At 35.7% G+C, this 17,297-nt stretch overlaps 1 protein-coding gene across 12 annotated transcripts in view; it reads right to left on the bottom strand.

Annotated features, from left to right (window-relative positions):
- Positions 1 to 286: 286 nt before the first annotated feature.
- NLGN1 (neuroligin 1) overlaps positions 287 to 17,297 on the bottom strand; it is a 383,440-nt gene continuing 366,429 nt past the window's right edge. For 8 of the 12 annotated variants that reach the window (XM_083848861.1, XM_083848864.1, XM_083848857.1 and 5 more), the window contains 3 exons: positions 9,857 to 10,069; positions 5,066 to 5,855; positions 287 to 4,324 (listed from right to left, as the gene is read on the bottom strand). In XM_083848861.1, coding sequence (XP_083704987.1) covers positions 3,502 to 4,324; positions 5,066 to 5,855; positions 9,857 to 10,069 — 1,826 coding nt within the window. In that variant the 3' untranslated portion in view covers positions 287 to 3,501. Of the gene's footprint in view, positions 4,325 to 5,065; positions 5,856 to 9,856; positions 10,070 to 17,297 lie in introns of those variants that run through there. The other 4 variants (XM_083848862.1, XM_083848867.1, XM_083848865.1 and 1 more) reach the window with 2 other exon arrangements.

Genomic DNA, 17,297 nt, shown 5'->3' on the forward strand with positions numbered 1-17,297 from the left:
TGGGTGGAGAATACCACATGGAACCAACTGAGATACCATTGAGCAAAATGCATTTTTATCTGCTTTATTTCTCCTAGAAATGTCAGCACAGAACATTATATTACCTGTAATTTTAATAGATAAACGAGACAATGATTCCATTGTGTTTTCTTTCTGTCTTTTTTTTTTTTTTTTCCTCAAAATGGTAGAATACATTTTCTTAAAAAGGTCTGCAAACATATTTACAAAAGTGTGAAAGCAGTAAATGCAGGCTTTTTATATTTTTACTGAACTTCCAAAGACTGACTAATATCTTAATTTTATTAGAAATCTGGTCCAAGGATGATACAAGAAATTAAATATCACACTTAAATTTGTTTTCTCGTAGGCTACCGTGGAAACAAATCAAACAGATAAATATTTAAAAAGAACAAACTTATATTCCATGAAGCATAAAGAAGATATTCCAAAACCATTTCCTATATTTTTATTATGTTTCAGCTCTAAAACAGCTCTTGCTCTTTCTTAATGTTGTCTTAAAATGTGGGACACCATCTTCCTTTTGGAAAGCTAGCTGCTGTAATGTAATTATAAAGTAGCCACCAAAATATCATTCACAGTATCTGCATCACATGAATGAACTTATTTTCAAACAGGAATGATAAAACTTGTGGAGTTGCCTTCATCTTTCACATTTTAAATACTGTTGGCTGACAGAAATAAAGTGTAGTGTCATGCTTGGTTTACCTAAATCATTTATTTTGTAACTAATAAAAGTAAACAATTACCAGATACTGTATATATAGAGATATATAGATATATGGCCACAAATAAACTATAGTAAAAAGTTATTTTGGTTTTGATAAAGTTAAGAAAAGCACATAAAATCATATTTCATTAATATCTTGTTTTATGGCCATCAATATTTTTGTATTTTTTTTTGTTTTGTTTCATCAACATAGCAAAATACAATCTTCCTATTAAACAATAATTATCAGATGGCAGACAATTCTTTTATTGGTTTACATTGGCAGGTCACAGTCTAAAAGCACAACCACATCAGGCAGAAATTGCACACAGACCGCCCTCGATTTTGAAGACTATTTTTTATGCTTCTACAAAAGAGCTTCAATTAAAACTGGGAATATGATCCACTAATTAAATACATGGATTTCTATTGTGTTTTTTTTTTTTTTTTTGTTTGCTTGCTTTTAGCTGAATAAAACGACTGAAATCACAATACTTATTTTGATGATAGCATTAGTTTTAACATTTGTGCTTGATGTTAGCAAACATGCTTTGAACTTCCTAGCATTTGTTTTATGGAAGTTAACTCACACAAATAAAACCTAGATGATTTTTCCTGTTGTGGACTACTGGAGATTTATTTAAATTTGGCCTGATCCTTGGCATTTTTTTTTTAATCTTGATATTTGTTTTTTTAACTTATTTCTGAAAATAATAAGGGACATTTTCATATAGTGCTATGACATTGTACATTTGCAATATCAGTATTTTTGTAAGAAATGGTTGTATATGGGACTGGACTATAAATATGTAGTTATTTTAATTGTAGAAGGCATGCCATGTCTTCAAAAACCAGGCTGGTCTTAAGATATTACTCTTTATTTGAGACAGTTACCATTACTTCATTAAAAAATGACAAAACAGCAATAAACATTTTAGCTCTTTAATGAGCAAAGATCAGGTCTCTTAGCATTGGAATAATATTCGTTATCCAGATTATCTTTATTTCGCTCAGTGACCAGTAATATGGCCAAGAAGTACAAAGTAATTTTCCATCAAGTAGTATACAATTTTTTTGTGTGTAATAAGCTTTCATTCTTGAAAAAGAGTAACTGAAAAGAAATGTTTCTGTTACTGCAGTTAGTTTGTCAGAGAAAGTTCTTCGCATTATCTTACAAACTATCAAAATTGCTAGTAATTTGAAAAAAGGTAAAAAAAAATCACATAACTTTAGTCTAATAGAAATATAGTACAGGTAAGAGAGAAAGTATTTATCAGGGATGTGCTCTTAAGTCCATCTCAATTATTTGTTTTATATAAATGTACATCTGATTACATATACAAACATTTTGAAAGGACTGTGGTATATAATTACTGGAAAGCAACAGGGGAATGAAAAATTTCTTGTGATTTTAGAACGTTCATTTCAAACCACACAAACACATGTAGTATTCAGATTTTTAAAATTCCAGTTTTTGGCTCTCTCCCCGGTCTTACGTACCCTCTTCTTCTATACTGTTGCAACCTGCTCTACAGAATTCACTTGAATGGCAAAGCTAATGTTTATCAAAAAGGGAATTAACTTTATGCTAAAATATTATAAATAAACTTTGTAACATGCAACATGAGTTTAAAGAATAAATGGAGAGGTCTAATCAGAGTGGTAATATTGGGGCATTTTTATATTGCAAAATATCACTGTAATTAAATATTTGGACACACTTTACCTTACCAATTTGAACTAAATATATTGTAACTAAATCACAGTAAATTATAAATCCTTCATCAAAGGAGATTCCATTAAAGTTATAATTATGTTAAAGTTAGAAATTATTTTGGTGGAAAGGAAAAAGAACGTTAATAAAACATTTTTATTTTTTTTCTGGGATTTAAATCAGCAAGTTTTCACCACTGTATACCTAGAATTCCAAAAATACCTTTAAGAACTGTTGCAATTCCTTCTATTACTGAAGCTACAGTGAAATATTTCACTGTAATTACTTTTGCCCCTTTAAAAAATCTTCTTTAGGTTGTGCCAATTGAAGGAGAAAGCTTCTATTAAAAACTCCAATGGGATGAGAAGAATTTTAATTACGGCTTAATCAGCAGCACAGCCACCAAGCATATAAATTATCATGCACATCGTGCTAAAAATATCCAGTTTCCTTTATTCCCACAACTTTTATACTGACAGCACTTAAGTGATAATGTTGTACCTGCCAGGCTGTAAAACTTCTTTGTCTGACTGGCAGATTTCAGCATGAGCCCCTTCCTAAGGCCTTAACAGCATTGGTGCTTTGTGTACTTATTCAAATACGTAAATATGGTCTACACAATAAAACAGGTCCAAATAAAAATTGGTGAAAATTATCTGACATTCCATTAGTGTGTCCCTTGTGCATATTTATAGGTTTTTAAAATTTTCAGTCATTGTTCTTTCCTGTTTGTGTTGCACATGCCTAATTCCATTATGTAACTTAAATCTTCAAAAAATTAATACTTGAATGTGAATGAAAAAGTATCATTCAGGACAACTGTTTCAAGCAATTGCAAACAGTTGGGTGTTTTTGTTTGTTTGTTTTTTGTTTCTTAAGTTCATTTGATATATGTACAATTCATTTTTTTCAAAACCCCAAAAGTTCTTGATATGTATATTCACATAATATTCCTCCATATTTAAATAGTAAGAGTCTTGTAGGTTGAAAGCCAAGTAATCTTCAGTAATACCACCTACTGTAATCCATCAAAAAATAAAGTTTGTTTCATCTTGTCTGGCTATACCCTGGTTGTTGAGTGTGAATGGGGGTGGGGATGAGGATGGGGCAGAGTATTGTTCTGTCCTCCGGTAAATGTATTGAATGTGTGTAGGGGTTGAATCCCTGGTATAGTGTTGGGGATCATTGTGATGGTGTTGGGTGTCATTAAGGGAATATCATCAGGAGACCTTCTCATAGCTAGCGTGTAGTCTGGGGGACAGGCGGTCCTAAGAACCACCTCATGTGGATGGATGGACTCACATTCATGATCCAAGTCAGTGTGCTTCATTTGGAGGGACATTATCTCCTCTTCTTGTGCATGAGTAAGATCATTGGTAGTAGTACGTTGTGGGCTACATCTCCTGTGAACATCATGTCTCCGCTTGTCTTTTTTGTAGTACAATGCTGCAAAGGCCAAAATGTTCAGGAACAGCAAAGATGCACCAACTGCAATAGTAACACTCAATTCTGTTGAATAGTCCCTTTGATCCACTGAAAATGGGCTTGGCTGTTGTTTGGGATCATCTTGTTTGGCTGTAGGAAAGGCTGAAGTAACAGAAACAGAATTTTTCCTTGTTGGTCTGAAAGTATTATCTGTTGATGGCACTTTAGTTGTGGTAGAGGTATACTGTGAAATGTCATTAAGATTGTGCAGATGAGGTACCAGTTCCAACCAAAGGTTCACTTTATTGGCCCTATAATGTTCTTTAACTCGTGGTTTTAATCCAATATGAAGATACAGTTGGTCTTTCTGAGAATATCTGGTCCATGCTACTTCTTCAAAACGATTTGGTTTTGTATGGATGAATTTTGTGTCTTGTGGCACTGGTTGATTTGGGTCACTAAAAAAGAAAATCTCAAATGTTACACAGTATTTCAAAAGGAAGTGTAAAATTAATATTTTATATTTAATGTTTAAGTCTGCCTTTGGACAGAGCAGAATATTATTTCTTAAAATTAGAGGACTTATTAAAACTTTGGTTAGAAACAGCGTTATTCAAATAAACCCTATATAATCTTTTACATAGAATTAATCAACTTCTCTAGTTCCCCCAAACGATAGTATAACTCACATAGCAAACTTTTATGGGTGAGGAAAGATTGCCAGCAATGTGGTGATGTGAACAAATGCCTATGAGAGACCAGTGTGAGAGGCCATTAAGCTTTTTCTGTTTTCATTTTAGTGAATTGATGCTCAGCATTTCAGTTCACACACAGTACTTGTATCCTTCCAGAGGTGAAAGACCACAGCAGGGCATAATTCAGTGTAGCACATAGGGACTTGTACTCCACTGGCCAAAAGTAGAAAAGTTTTTTGAGCTACCTGTGAAAGCAGATTTACTGAAAATGTCAAAACCTCTCAAGTTCCACGTCACTTATTTTTTAGTCAGAGGTGTTAATGTAAAGCATTTTAAACTGTACGCATATATTAAATACTTATTTTTTCACTTTCCTAGGGATCCCTTAATTATTTTTGTGTACAAGGTATTTAAAATTTAAAATTTCTTCATGAAAAAAAAAAAAAGCATTGTGTAGTTATATCCTGAGTTTGTATACAAGATTATTAATTATCTGGTACTCACCCAGTTTTTGCAAAGTTTGTCCAGTACGTCATCACCACTGCACTTAACATGACATCATTTTTGGAGAAATTACAAGGAAATAATTCAGTAGGACCAATCATGGGGATTCCTAGTACGTAAGGAACCTCATCTCCATGGGCTGCATCTGCCCATGCAGGTACCTGATCTGTCTGGCAATGATGGTAGAAGGCATAGAAATACGTAGGCGATCCAAAATTCGAGTGAAGATCTGCTGTGGCCACTGCTGGTGCAACCCATTGGTGATCAGTAAACAAAGCCAGCAGTGTTTTCCTTCTGGTCTCAGGATTGTGTCGATCTGCCCAGTCTGTGTACATAAATTTAATAGTTTCCCTCAATATATCTTTGCCTTCAGGGTATCCATACAAGTTATCGACAAAATTAGAAACTGCAAAGTCAAAATCACTAGCTGATATGCCATCTTCACTATCCACAATATTTTCAACAAATTTCAACCCTTCCCCTTGGTTAACTCCCAACATGATGTCATAATTAAGGAATTCTCCTTGTTCCATCAATATCTGAGGATCATCTGGTATCACATCGCCATCGATTACTGGTCCAAAGGCTATATGGTATCTTGCTGGTTGAATGTCCTGGTCAACAAGTTCTCTATAAGGCTTCTTCTGTAGACATTCTACCAATTCTACAGTGTCTGACATGTTGCAACCAACTTTTGTAGCCAACATCCTGGCATATTTCGCAGGCTGAAAACTAACTGCCCAGCTGGAGAGCGCTGTTCCACTTTGAGCTATTGCTCTTTGAAAAAGTCCTGTGGGGAGAAATATTTAAAAGCTACTGAAGTGACCTTGAAACAGCTATATATTTGAAAGACCCAAAGGAGTTCTTTGAAACAATAGGAAACTTTAACGGAAGAGATATTTGAAAACAATCTGAGAAATAGATAAATACACAAGATGGTGAGATCTGACTGCCGTTATATCTTAGAGGCAATGTCTACAAAATAAATGCAATATGTGCAGAAATTGAAGCAAATGTTTCTACCTCTGTGCAGTTGAGCTGAGGAACAGACTTTCAAAAAGAACTCAGAAAGAAAAAGAAGTGGTATTATCTTTTGTAGAACAATACTATTAGCTTGAAAGAAACTCCTGACATTAAAACAATTTATAGGCTGAAGGAAAATACAAGAAGTCTCTTCAAGCCATCAACAGCATGCATGCATATGACCCTGTGTTAAATAAAACTAATATACTGCCATTTTATGTTCTGTTTGGGATTAAACTTTGTTTGAGAGGTGTATATTTTTGAATTGTATATTATAGCAAAAGTTTATGTTCTGGAGCAATGGATGAGAAGGTACTAGGCAGTAATTAAATTTGTATGTCTGAGAGTTAAGATCTTTTCTTGCAGAGAGTCTTTTTTAATGAAGGTTTGTAGTGATCACATTTACATAAAAATGGAAATTATATATTTTACATTATTTAGCTATGTAATTCAGAGATTTGATCATATGTTCAGGTATTCATTTGTGAAAGAGAGAGAATGAACTAACTGCGTTTAAACTTGTAGCAAATCCCAAAGACTTCAGTGCAATTAATTTGAATTTATGCTGATTTAGCTAGCATTTTGGACCTGTGAGTAATAAAAAAAATGGTCTATAGCAAATGTAAGTTGTACTAATATAAGCTATATGAGTCAGAATTAGATTTTGCTTATGCTTATAGGCACCTGGAGTAATTCCACTGACTTTGGTAGAGTTACTCGGGAAGTGGGAGTGACATCTGGCTTCACTTAATTTTGCTAAAGATGTATCTTTGGTCCAATGCTTGAAGAAGAGCTGAACACTCTAAAGGAACGAAAGGAACCAGAGCTAAAGTACTCAGCTTACCTCAAAACTTGATTTCAATAATGCAAAACATGACATTTACTTTGATAAGTAACATATTTCTATTGATAGACTTCCATAGTCTCTAAATCTAATCAGAGACATGCCTTTACAGACTGTATTGCGGTACCAGACTCTGTACACTCAGAAGTTAGTTAGAATCAGTTGTTGGCAGGAAACATTTTACAAGCTTTGGAGGAATTTTCAAATCATTTTAGACCGTATTATGGTCAAATCCAAAAGTCTTAAAATCAGATAGGCGGAGGGACTGAAATATGTAAGCTCAAGCCTCTTCTTAAATTTATGAGAAGAATCATATCCAACATATTATTTCCTTGCAAGATATGAGTAAAAAATGAGAAAGAGCTTGAGTTATAAAGCAAGTAAAAATATATTTACATGTTTACAAGGTCAGATACTGAGCTAGTATAAATCAGCTCAAAGTCAGTGGAATTACTGCAGAGGATCCTGGCATTGTAATAAATGTAACAAAATGACAAAACTGAATTTCCACAAAGATGTATTTCATGATACTTCATAACGTTTCTTTCTTTCTTTCTTTTTGCATATAGTGTAAATCTATTTTTATTGCTTTATTAAATATCTCTGAACAAAGACAGAAAGAGTAAACTACGTATTACGAAAATGCTGATATAAACAGGATGGCTTGCTAAGTGCACATAAACTTTAGATGTTGGATTACGTGAAAGTGGTCAAATCCTCTGGCCATAAAGTTATCTTAGGAAATGAAACTAAACATCTCTCCTTGTGAGGAATTCTTAAGGAAATATTCCTCTTCTCAAATCATTCTGTAAAAAATGAACAAAAGTGTGAAAAATTATTTTCATTCTCTCATATAATTCCTGGCAGAAATTGGTATTTCGCAGGAAGGAGAATGACATTTTTATCTGATAATGTGTATTATTATTATAGCTTATGGGCCTCAGACTGATGGAAAGAAGATTCAAATGCTCAATGGACCATATCACTTTGTGACTCCTATTCAAAGGCTCACCAAAGTAAATAATAATAATTTGCATTTATTCATCTACATTTTCAGAGTGCTTTCTAAAGATGGGTGCCGTTCTGCCTACTTGCAGATGGGCAGTTATGAACATCACCATCTTGAAAGAGGCTGAATGCTTCCTCTCAACTAGCAAGTGATCCTCTCAAAGGGAAATGAAGGAGCAAAAAGAGCATCCGAATTTACAGTTTATGAAAGAGACTGGTTAACAATTTGTAACTTTTTTTTTTAATGTTAAGATATGACAAAATGTTTGAAAATTTGGAAGAATTTTTGTTATTTGAAGCTGACCAATTTGTTTTAATACTTTTAAAGGCAGGTCTAAAAATCCCCAAATGTAACAAAGCAAGCATGTGGTGTATGGCACATTGTTTTGTTCAAAATTGAATAAAGCTTTTTTCCTAAAAGAAATCCTGAAAAATTTACATTTTCAACTGGATTTTACTTACACAGACTTAAGCCTTCCACAGTCTGTCTGTCCCCCCCACCCAATTTCTCTGATCCGCTCTCTTGGCAAATAATTGTATCAGTATCCCCACACAAATTCTGTTTCTGGCAGAATTCTGGACATGTGTTAGAATATGACAGAGTAAAACCATCTGATAAGAGACAACATGACTGTCCAGATATTGTAAATATTGGCGTATCATGTTAACGTCACATTATGTCAAGAAGATCAATATTAAGATCAAATAAGAGGAGGGAGGAAAAACCAGGTCTCTGCATCTAACCTTAAGGTAAATCTATGCCAGAAGTTTTCTTTTGTGGGCTCTGATGAAAAAATGATGAAGTAGGTTGACCCTCAGATTACAGTGTAATGCTTCTTTTAAAAACAGTTTTTTCTGTCTTTTAAAATAGTGTAAAGGCATGATTTAAAGAATCTGTTGTTTTCATTGACCTCAGTGGGCTCTGTGTCATGGCATTGGGTAAATACAGCTCTTTTCATGTCAGTGGAATTATTTTTTTATGACTGGCCAATTAGTCTCCCATGAAGATACTGCAATAGAAATCAGTGGAGGATTGTATGCACTGGGAACAGTGTGATGTCCCTGGGAAAAAAAATAAACAATACAGATAAAAATGTGTGAAAACAGTGAGACAAAAGTAATGTAATCGATAAGCAATAGCCATGCAAATGAGAAAAACTGTGTGGAACTTTGATGCCAAAATCATGGGATAAAAAAGTGGGGGCCTCAAACAGCATGTTTTTAATTTCCTGCTGTCTGCCTCAAGTAGAGAGAAAAGGTGTTAGTTATGGAACAGGAAAAAACATATAGAAGAAAATCCATTTGCAACTTGGATGCTTTGACAATTTTGGATCATGCATGCAAAACATTCAACCATTGTTTTATTAGATGACAGCAAGTGAAGTTCATGCAGTTTCAGACCAAAGATTTCTGAACTAGGTACTCCTTTCCTTCACACAAAATAATAGTTTTAAGCATTTCAGCTATTAGTCTGAACAGAGAAACTGTGTCATTTTAGTTTTCTTTAAATTCTGCTCCTCGTGAGAAACTAAACGTGCCTTTCATGACTTTCTGAATATAGATGACCTCATCTACTATGAGCATGACTGACAGGTTTTCCAAAAAGGACACCCTTAGGTAGGAAAGAAGAGAGACAAAAATGATGCGTTGAGCATATGCTGTTCAGAAGTCTGCTATAAAGTGTTTCAACAAAGCTCTACAGGAAAAAGAAGAAAGTGACCCAAAATTTAAACATGCACGGAAGAGCTGAGGGAGAAGGCAGCTAGTACAGCCCTTAAAAAGTTTGCTTAATATTGTGCTTAATATTGTGAACTCAACCTTTCTTAGAACAAAGAGAATATACAGAGCGTCACATAGTACTAATGGTGGTGGCATGCAGACACCAAAATTGTCAAAATTTGCAACCTGCATAATACCTTTGGTTGAATTGCTCCAACGGTTACCTTCAGAATAATGGGATAAAGTCAACAGATTGACGCATGAACCGCCTGCACCAGATCCAAAAACAGTTATTCTTAATGGGTCACCACCAAAGAACCCAATATTTTCACTAGTCCATCGCAAAGCTTGAATTAGATCAAGGAGGCCATAGTTTCCTTTTGCCGCTTGGTCCCCAGTGCTCAAAAATCCTGTGAATGTAAATGAAAAAAAGAAAGGGTTAGAGAGTGCTCTTCTGACTAATCTTGTTGCAATCCCCTAAGTAATACTTCCAAAGTATACGCAGCTAAGTATTATGGAACTGCATAATTTTCCGTATTTACTGAACAACAGTTTGCAATTCTGCAGTCTTGCTCGAATAAATCCTATGGTATTCACTCTTCTAGCCATAATATATTAATGTATGAAAGATGAAGAAGCATCACAGGCTGAGTACTCAAAGTATTAACAGGTCATAACTTATTACACCCAAAGACTCTGTGCTGATTACACCAAGTTTAAGAGTAAAGCTTTAGCAAACAGATATGATGAAGGTATTTTTAAGGGATTTGGTCAACTATGTATTGCACTTCTGTACTCAGAAGCAGCCAAGACAGCCTTAGATGCAGGCAATGACTGCACTTCTTTGGAGACTTTGGTTAACTCACAACACACTCTTCCCCCGCCCTTATTTCTCCCATTGGCTTTGCTCTCCCCCAAAATACAGCTCGTGTCACAGGACAGGCTGTGTTGAACAACGTGAGCAGCACTCAACTCCCTGAGCTCCAGTCCACAGTCATTAACCTCAGTTAATTGAATCTACATTAAAAGGATAAAGACAATTTAAGCTGTTTCCATGCCCCTCCAACATCAAGAAGATAAGAGCTCAGGGGTAATCTGTAGAGCACAGGAATTGCTCCTTTTTATTCCTACTGGAAAAAAGACAATGCAACGTGTCAGGTGCAGGAATGACTGTTTTACACTTTGCTCCCAGCAGTGCCCTAGTATTTGTTATTGTTGTTACTTTTGTCATTAGAGGCCACTGACTAAATAGCGGACAATAAAAACTTTGAAGACAATTGCTGTTGATAAAAGACATTGTTTTGCTCTTGGAAACCATTAGCTGACATTTCCAATTTTCCCAGCTTAAAAACCAAAATGTTTAAATAATACCAGCATTGAGAAGTAGCCCAGTGTCTCCATTTGCATATGAAACTGATTTAATAATCACTAAATCAACAGTGTAACTGCTTTTCCGTACATGCTTTGTAGAGAAATGCAACCATTACGACAATTATTTCCACATTAATTGGATATTAGTGGGTCTTCTACTCTAAAGTCATATGGATTTATCTCTCTTTAGTGTAGACTACCTACCCAAAAGATGTTTACAGTAGTTTTTCGGACAAAACCAGAAGATGTTTCTCAAATGACTTTACTGTTTCGTTATGACAATAAGAGCAGCTTTTGAGACATTTCTAAGAAGAAATACATATGTGCATATACACACATAATGTAAGGATTTAACAAGAATACAGCTAGGTGCACAAATGCACCGATATCCACATATATTACGAACATATCATTCGATACTGTATTATTGTTCCAATCTGACTTTAGATGGCAAGCTTATATTTGGTGCTCTGCTGACTGTGTAGACATTTATAGTAACAGGCCTTCTTTGTTGTAAACTGCACCGAAGGCTAATTGGCCTCACTGCCTCCGTGGCTGAGCTGTGCCACCTCTAGGGTGAGCAGCCTTGTTTGCATAGATCAGGCCTGATTTTTGTTACCATGGAGAGCCAACCGGAAAGAGGCATAAGGTGCCAGGCCAGCAACTCTCCCACTTCCAGACCTAACGTACCCAGTCTAATGGGCATACTTCATTCACTGTAGCCATACTATATTGTTATTTGGATACTGGTCTCTAAAATAACCAATATTTTACAGCTAAAAACTGCCACACTTACTACTTTACTATATAAAAAAGCAAAGTAGCATCACTACCATAGAAGAAAATATAATTTTGGTATTCAGGGGAAATCCAGAAAGAAACTGATAATCAATTAATTCTCCTTTTACTACTACAACTCAGTACTGAGCCGAGATGAATATGATGTTATTTTACCCTTCCTTACTCTCTTTCATTTTCTTCCATGCTGACAGAGGTGCTGGTAAGCATGCCAATGCCATGAAAGAATGGCCCTGGTATACTCCTTCCTGCACAGAAGTATTCATTCCTGTCTCCATGTTCCAGGAAAACGTTGTCCCCCATAAATAATCTTTAAAGACGCAGAGAGACGATGTCTTTGAATCCATGGCAGCAAATCTAATGAGAACTTCCTAGCTAGTCTCGCAGCCTTTGTCAGCCTGCTTGGAGTTGAGTGATGGCACCAGAGACTGTAACGAAATTAAAACATGGGGATCTATGGGAACTACCGGATCCCATGGCTGCACATGCTAGGAGAGTCTTCCCCTTTACTTGCCTAAGTACATGACCGTGGAAATTCAGTGACAAACTATTTTGTCATGAAGCACATAAGTGATTGCACTGATTTAAGGGGTTACTGGAAAAATTGACAGTGGTGCTCCTTGAAACGCAGGCACCAATGAGTTGAGAGCTTTTGGGAGCGTTTACCAAAACTATGCCCTAAACAAGTTCCTCTTTGCTTTTTTCCCCCTTTTTCTGCTTTGCAGATTCTCTGGGCTCAGGCAGGATGTGCCCTGAGCAGACCTGCAGTGTTGGTTCAGAAAGATGCTGTAGACATCTCAAAGCGGTTCCTCGCATTTATTAGTAAAATAGATGGTAGGGTTATAGCTGAAATACAGTGATCGCCCTGAAGGAGAACAAATGTGAACACTCAAGTTCTCTGAAAAAAGTGTTTTCTATACTCTGTATAATATGCAGGAAAATAGGAAGCAAGTCAGTCTTTGCCTAAAAAAGCAACAGATGAAAATTATAGGTAAAGCCTTAGGGCAGTCCCCTGATGTTAAATGAGTTCACATCAAGCCCTGAAGCTTGATGGGAAAATGGGAAATCCTTGGGAAACCACAGTTTTAAAGAACATTTTGTGGAAAGGATCTTAAAAAGAAAGCAAAAGAGGAAATGTCTCTTGTTACTAAAAGTAGAAACTTGCATTCAGTTCAGGAAATGTGCCAGAAGGGGGAGCTTTCAGTTTATTAAAAAAAAAAAAAAAAAGTATTAGTAATATTTGCCTCATTTATCTATATTAGACAAATTATGACTTGTGTCCAGAGCAACATCTCTGATGCAAAAGAAATATCTCACGCCTCCTCAGCGAGAACCACATTGGCTGACTTCCATATCTACACAAGATGGATGATTATTGATGTTGACTTTCATGACATGAAACATTTCTATCTCATTTTTCAGAACCATAAGAAGCCTGTTAATATCACCACCTGTTCATGCATTTTTTCTTGTATGCAGTAGTATCAGTATGGTTTAAAAGCATTCAAAATGTCATGAAATCAGAGATAGGACTGATAAAACAGATGAGGCTTTTCTTTCCTTTTTTTTTTTTTTTCCTCTAGCAAGAAGTCCCTCAGTGCAGCTAAAATCATCTAACTAAACATCCATAGAGAAATACTTTAAAATGCAACATCATACCTGGTCTGTAGGTGCAAGTACTTATTTATGACAGACAAAAGAGAGATTATACCAATATGTGTTGTCTTTATACTTAGAGGAGCTTTCAGAATGCAATTAATACAGATACTATACAAACAAATATCAAATCTATTTCTCCATCTGTGGCATTTCTAGGACACAATCATCACATTATCGAGATATTAAGCTAGCAATTTGGAGTCAAAGAGGTGAACCTGCTCATGCTGGAAAGGTTTGTGTGTCTGAAAGCTTGTCTGCTTTTTTTTTTTTCCTTTTTTTTTTTTTCCAACTCTATCAGCTAGTTTATTAAAATGTATTATCCACCTCTGCAAATGCTGTCTTATTAACATCCTTGGATTGTCATCTCTGCAAGAACACTACTATCATATGTTACCACCTTTTGCTCTAGTGAAAAAAAAGGTGAAGTAAATTATTCCTTGTTTTAGTTACTCCAGGAAGACTTCCAAAAAAACCTTATTTTTGCATTATTCTCTAAAAAGGTCAGATTGAGCTAATTTTATTCCATAACTAAGTCCTTCTACTCAAATTATTCCAATCATCAGTGAACAATAGCTATTATATATTCTGAATGGAGAGGTTATCTCTTCTTTTATCTCCTCCAAAGGAGCAGACTTTAATAGAATTATGGAAGTGAGGACGTGTTCTTTAGTGAATTAAGAAAGGGATTTATTAAGCTCATTTGGACCGTGTATCTGTTACATTGCTGTTATACAAATGGGCAGAGTATGCCACAACCAGGCCCTGTATTTTGTGTTTGAACAAATTTTAATGCTGTATAGGCTTATCTGCCCAGGTAATGATTTACACTTGCCATTCAGATAAAACATTTTTCTAATACAATTCCTGTATTTTTGAAGAGTAAATAAAATAATAGACTTGGGGAAGTTAAAACATATTATTGAAAACCTTACTAGATTCAATTATTTTAAGCTCTGACCTAATCTGAACATTCAAACTACTGCAGAGGGGAAGGCCAAGAGAGAATTTTTCCTACTGTAGGAAAATGTCCACAGCTTGATGACGCAGTGGGAGGAGGCTCCGGCTGGCTGATATGTAGGTGCCATTTCACATTACCAAGAACCAACCCATCACTCTGATGAGTCTGGCCATTTAAGTGTTTCATAACCCAGCAGCTTCTGTGACTGGATGAAAAAAGGGGGCAGAATGTCTTGCAGGATTAAAAAAAAAAATCTGCCCTTGAGAAAATATACAGCAACAAATTCTATTCTAAAAATAAAACACATAATCTTGTGAAAAGTGGTATAACTTGCTTTAAGAATTTTTTCAAAGATCTGTGTTACTGAAAGCAGCAACACTTAAGACTTTAAAATTGCTCAGCTGTTTAGGCATGTGTTTTAGCTATGTTTCCCATTACAAATCCCTATGCAGTCAAATGTCATATTTTATTTTGCTAAAAGCACACGTAACATTGTACAAGTATAAATGCTTCAATGCATAGTGGAAGAATGCAGGACATATTTTGAGGGAGAAATTTTTATTCCCACTAGATTGTAAGTTCCTTGGTTAGGGCTTTGGTTTGACGTCCTCTATTAATATTCAATGGTAATTGCCATCTACATAAAATTTCAGTTGCCCTTTAAACTGTACCTACTCAGTTAGAAATGTGAGCAAGATAAGCAAATTTTAAGTAATATGGTTAAACTTAAAGAACACATTTGTTTTCATCTTAGACATCTCTCTTGAATTTGAATCAAGTAACTAATCTGAATGAATTACGTAGGCAGCAGCACTGTGAACATTAGTGTATATATGATATTCATGAAGCCGATGATACTGGTCCTCACTTTGCTGACCAGCCCACCCTAATATTAATAGCATATTTTAGTAATGGATAAGTGATAAGGAGACTAAAAGGACTAGGAACTCTGGTAAGGAAGATATAGGAGAATATGAAACACTTAGAGCAAGAAAAATATACCTTCATATACATCTGCAATATGCCTCTGCTCAAGGATCAGAGAAGCAAGTCTTCTAAAAATGCTGCTCCTCAAACAGGAATTTTGTAACAAATTTATTTAATGTGCAAAAAAAAGTAATTGAAAAACTAGCAAAGCTCTCATCTGTTTCTGTAGCTTCCTGCCACATACATGTTAGGAATAAGATGAATGATTTCAGAAGCGCAAGTTTTTATCTGAACTTCATGTGGTGAGTGAAGTATCATGCTAGAACACTAGGCACTCTTTACTGGCTTTCTAAGATATGTGAAACTGCATACTTATACGTGGATTGTATTTTGATGTGTATATATATATAGTATATAAGATGAATTTATAAGTCAGAATCTTTGCAAGTAAATGCATTGTATTTTTAAATAATTTGAAGACAAATGTTCTATTGCAAAATATTTGTTAACAGGTGTACATGTTATACATATATTCGATTGCAGCTATTCACTTTTCACTCTAGTACTAAGGTTATGTGACTGGTCACATAAATTGCTTGAAAACTTGTTTATACTCTCTGATTTCATACCATAAACATTATAAATTAGGGGGAAGTGTTTTCCATACAAATAGCCTGAAATTACTTTTATATTTTTAATATAACAACAGCTCCAACTTCTCTGGCCAGTGCTATTGTTCCAGCAGTTAGCCTTTAGAAATTCCTATTCATTTCACCAAAGTAAATAATTTTCAGAACTTAATTAGTTCTCTATATAGGAACTTCTTATCCTTTGTCCTTTGCCATTTTGAAAGCATACATGGAGAAAAGTGTATTGTGTTATATAAACTGTGACGTGCTTTTCCAGCATTGCTATTTTACTGCTGGAATTTTTAACACTTCTCCAAAGGGTACCAAATCCTTTGAACTAATATTAGCAAAGTGGCTGGAGCCTACAAAAAGTCTGGCCTTTCCTTTCGGCTCTTAGAAATAATGAAAGTTTTCACATCCTTGCATTTGACTTCATTTGTTTTCCCGTAAGAAGCAAAATGAGCCGAGCACTGCAAGTTACAGAAGTCCCTTACAGCTGTTTGAGTCTGGCATCTGCCACTTGCCAGTGCTGATGCATTGCAGCAGACTCTGACTGTGGAGGCATATTGCAAAAGAGTGAAGTGTCGTACACCAGAGCAGTTTATTCCTTTGTCACAGATGTAGTGGCACAACGTGGGTGCAGTGCAGCCCAAAGCAGACTAGCCCCTTCTTTCAAAATGCAGGTTCTTTCTCATGGGCTATATCGAAGCCCTTTAAATGACAAAAAAAGAAGACCTGCATGAAGCCAGAGTTTTTCCTGTCCTTGAAAGATTATCCTCAGCTGTTACAGAAGGAAGTTCTACGATTGTATGATTCTAAGTTGCTCAGGTATACTGTGATTGTCTTGGCAAGTATGCCATAGACATTGAAGCAGCCTGAGATTATAATTTCAGGCATTCGCTGAAGAGTGTAAGAAAGCTTCAAAGTTTCCGTGGTGAGATTATAGACATCTGAGAGTGCTTCCAAAGGTTTTAGTTGCCTCTCCTCCATGTGGTCGATGGGTGTTTTCCACTCTGTCTTCTGTCTGTCGTGTTAAACCTGATACAGACAGACTCCCACATTCTGGGTATTTTGCACGTACAAGATGCTCATCTAACGATCCCATGCTGGCATAGGGGGTCATGCTATGGGGAAGGCCCACACAAAGTATTCTTTGTCAAGCTGGTATTGTTCCTCCCCAGCCCTCACGTCAGGCATGACTTGGGTCACAGCTCCCACAGCCTGTGCTGAGCTTGTCAGACATGGGGCAATGGTGGGAACACAGCAAGTCAGCTGTTTGCTACAGAACTGTCAGCC

Source organism: Anser anser (genome assembly GCF_964211835.1).
Source record: "Anser anser genome assembly, chromosome: 9".
NCBI classification, from domain to species: domain Eukaryota; kingdom Metazoa; phylum Chordata; class Aves; order Anseriformes; family Anatidae; genus Anser; species Anser anser.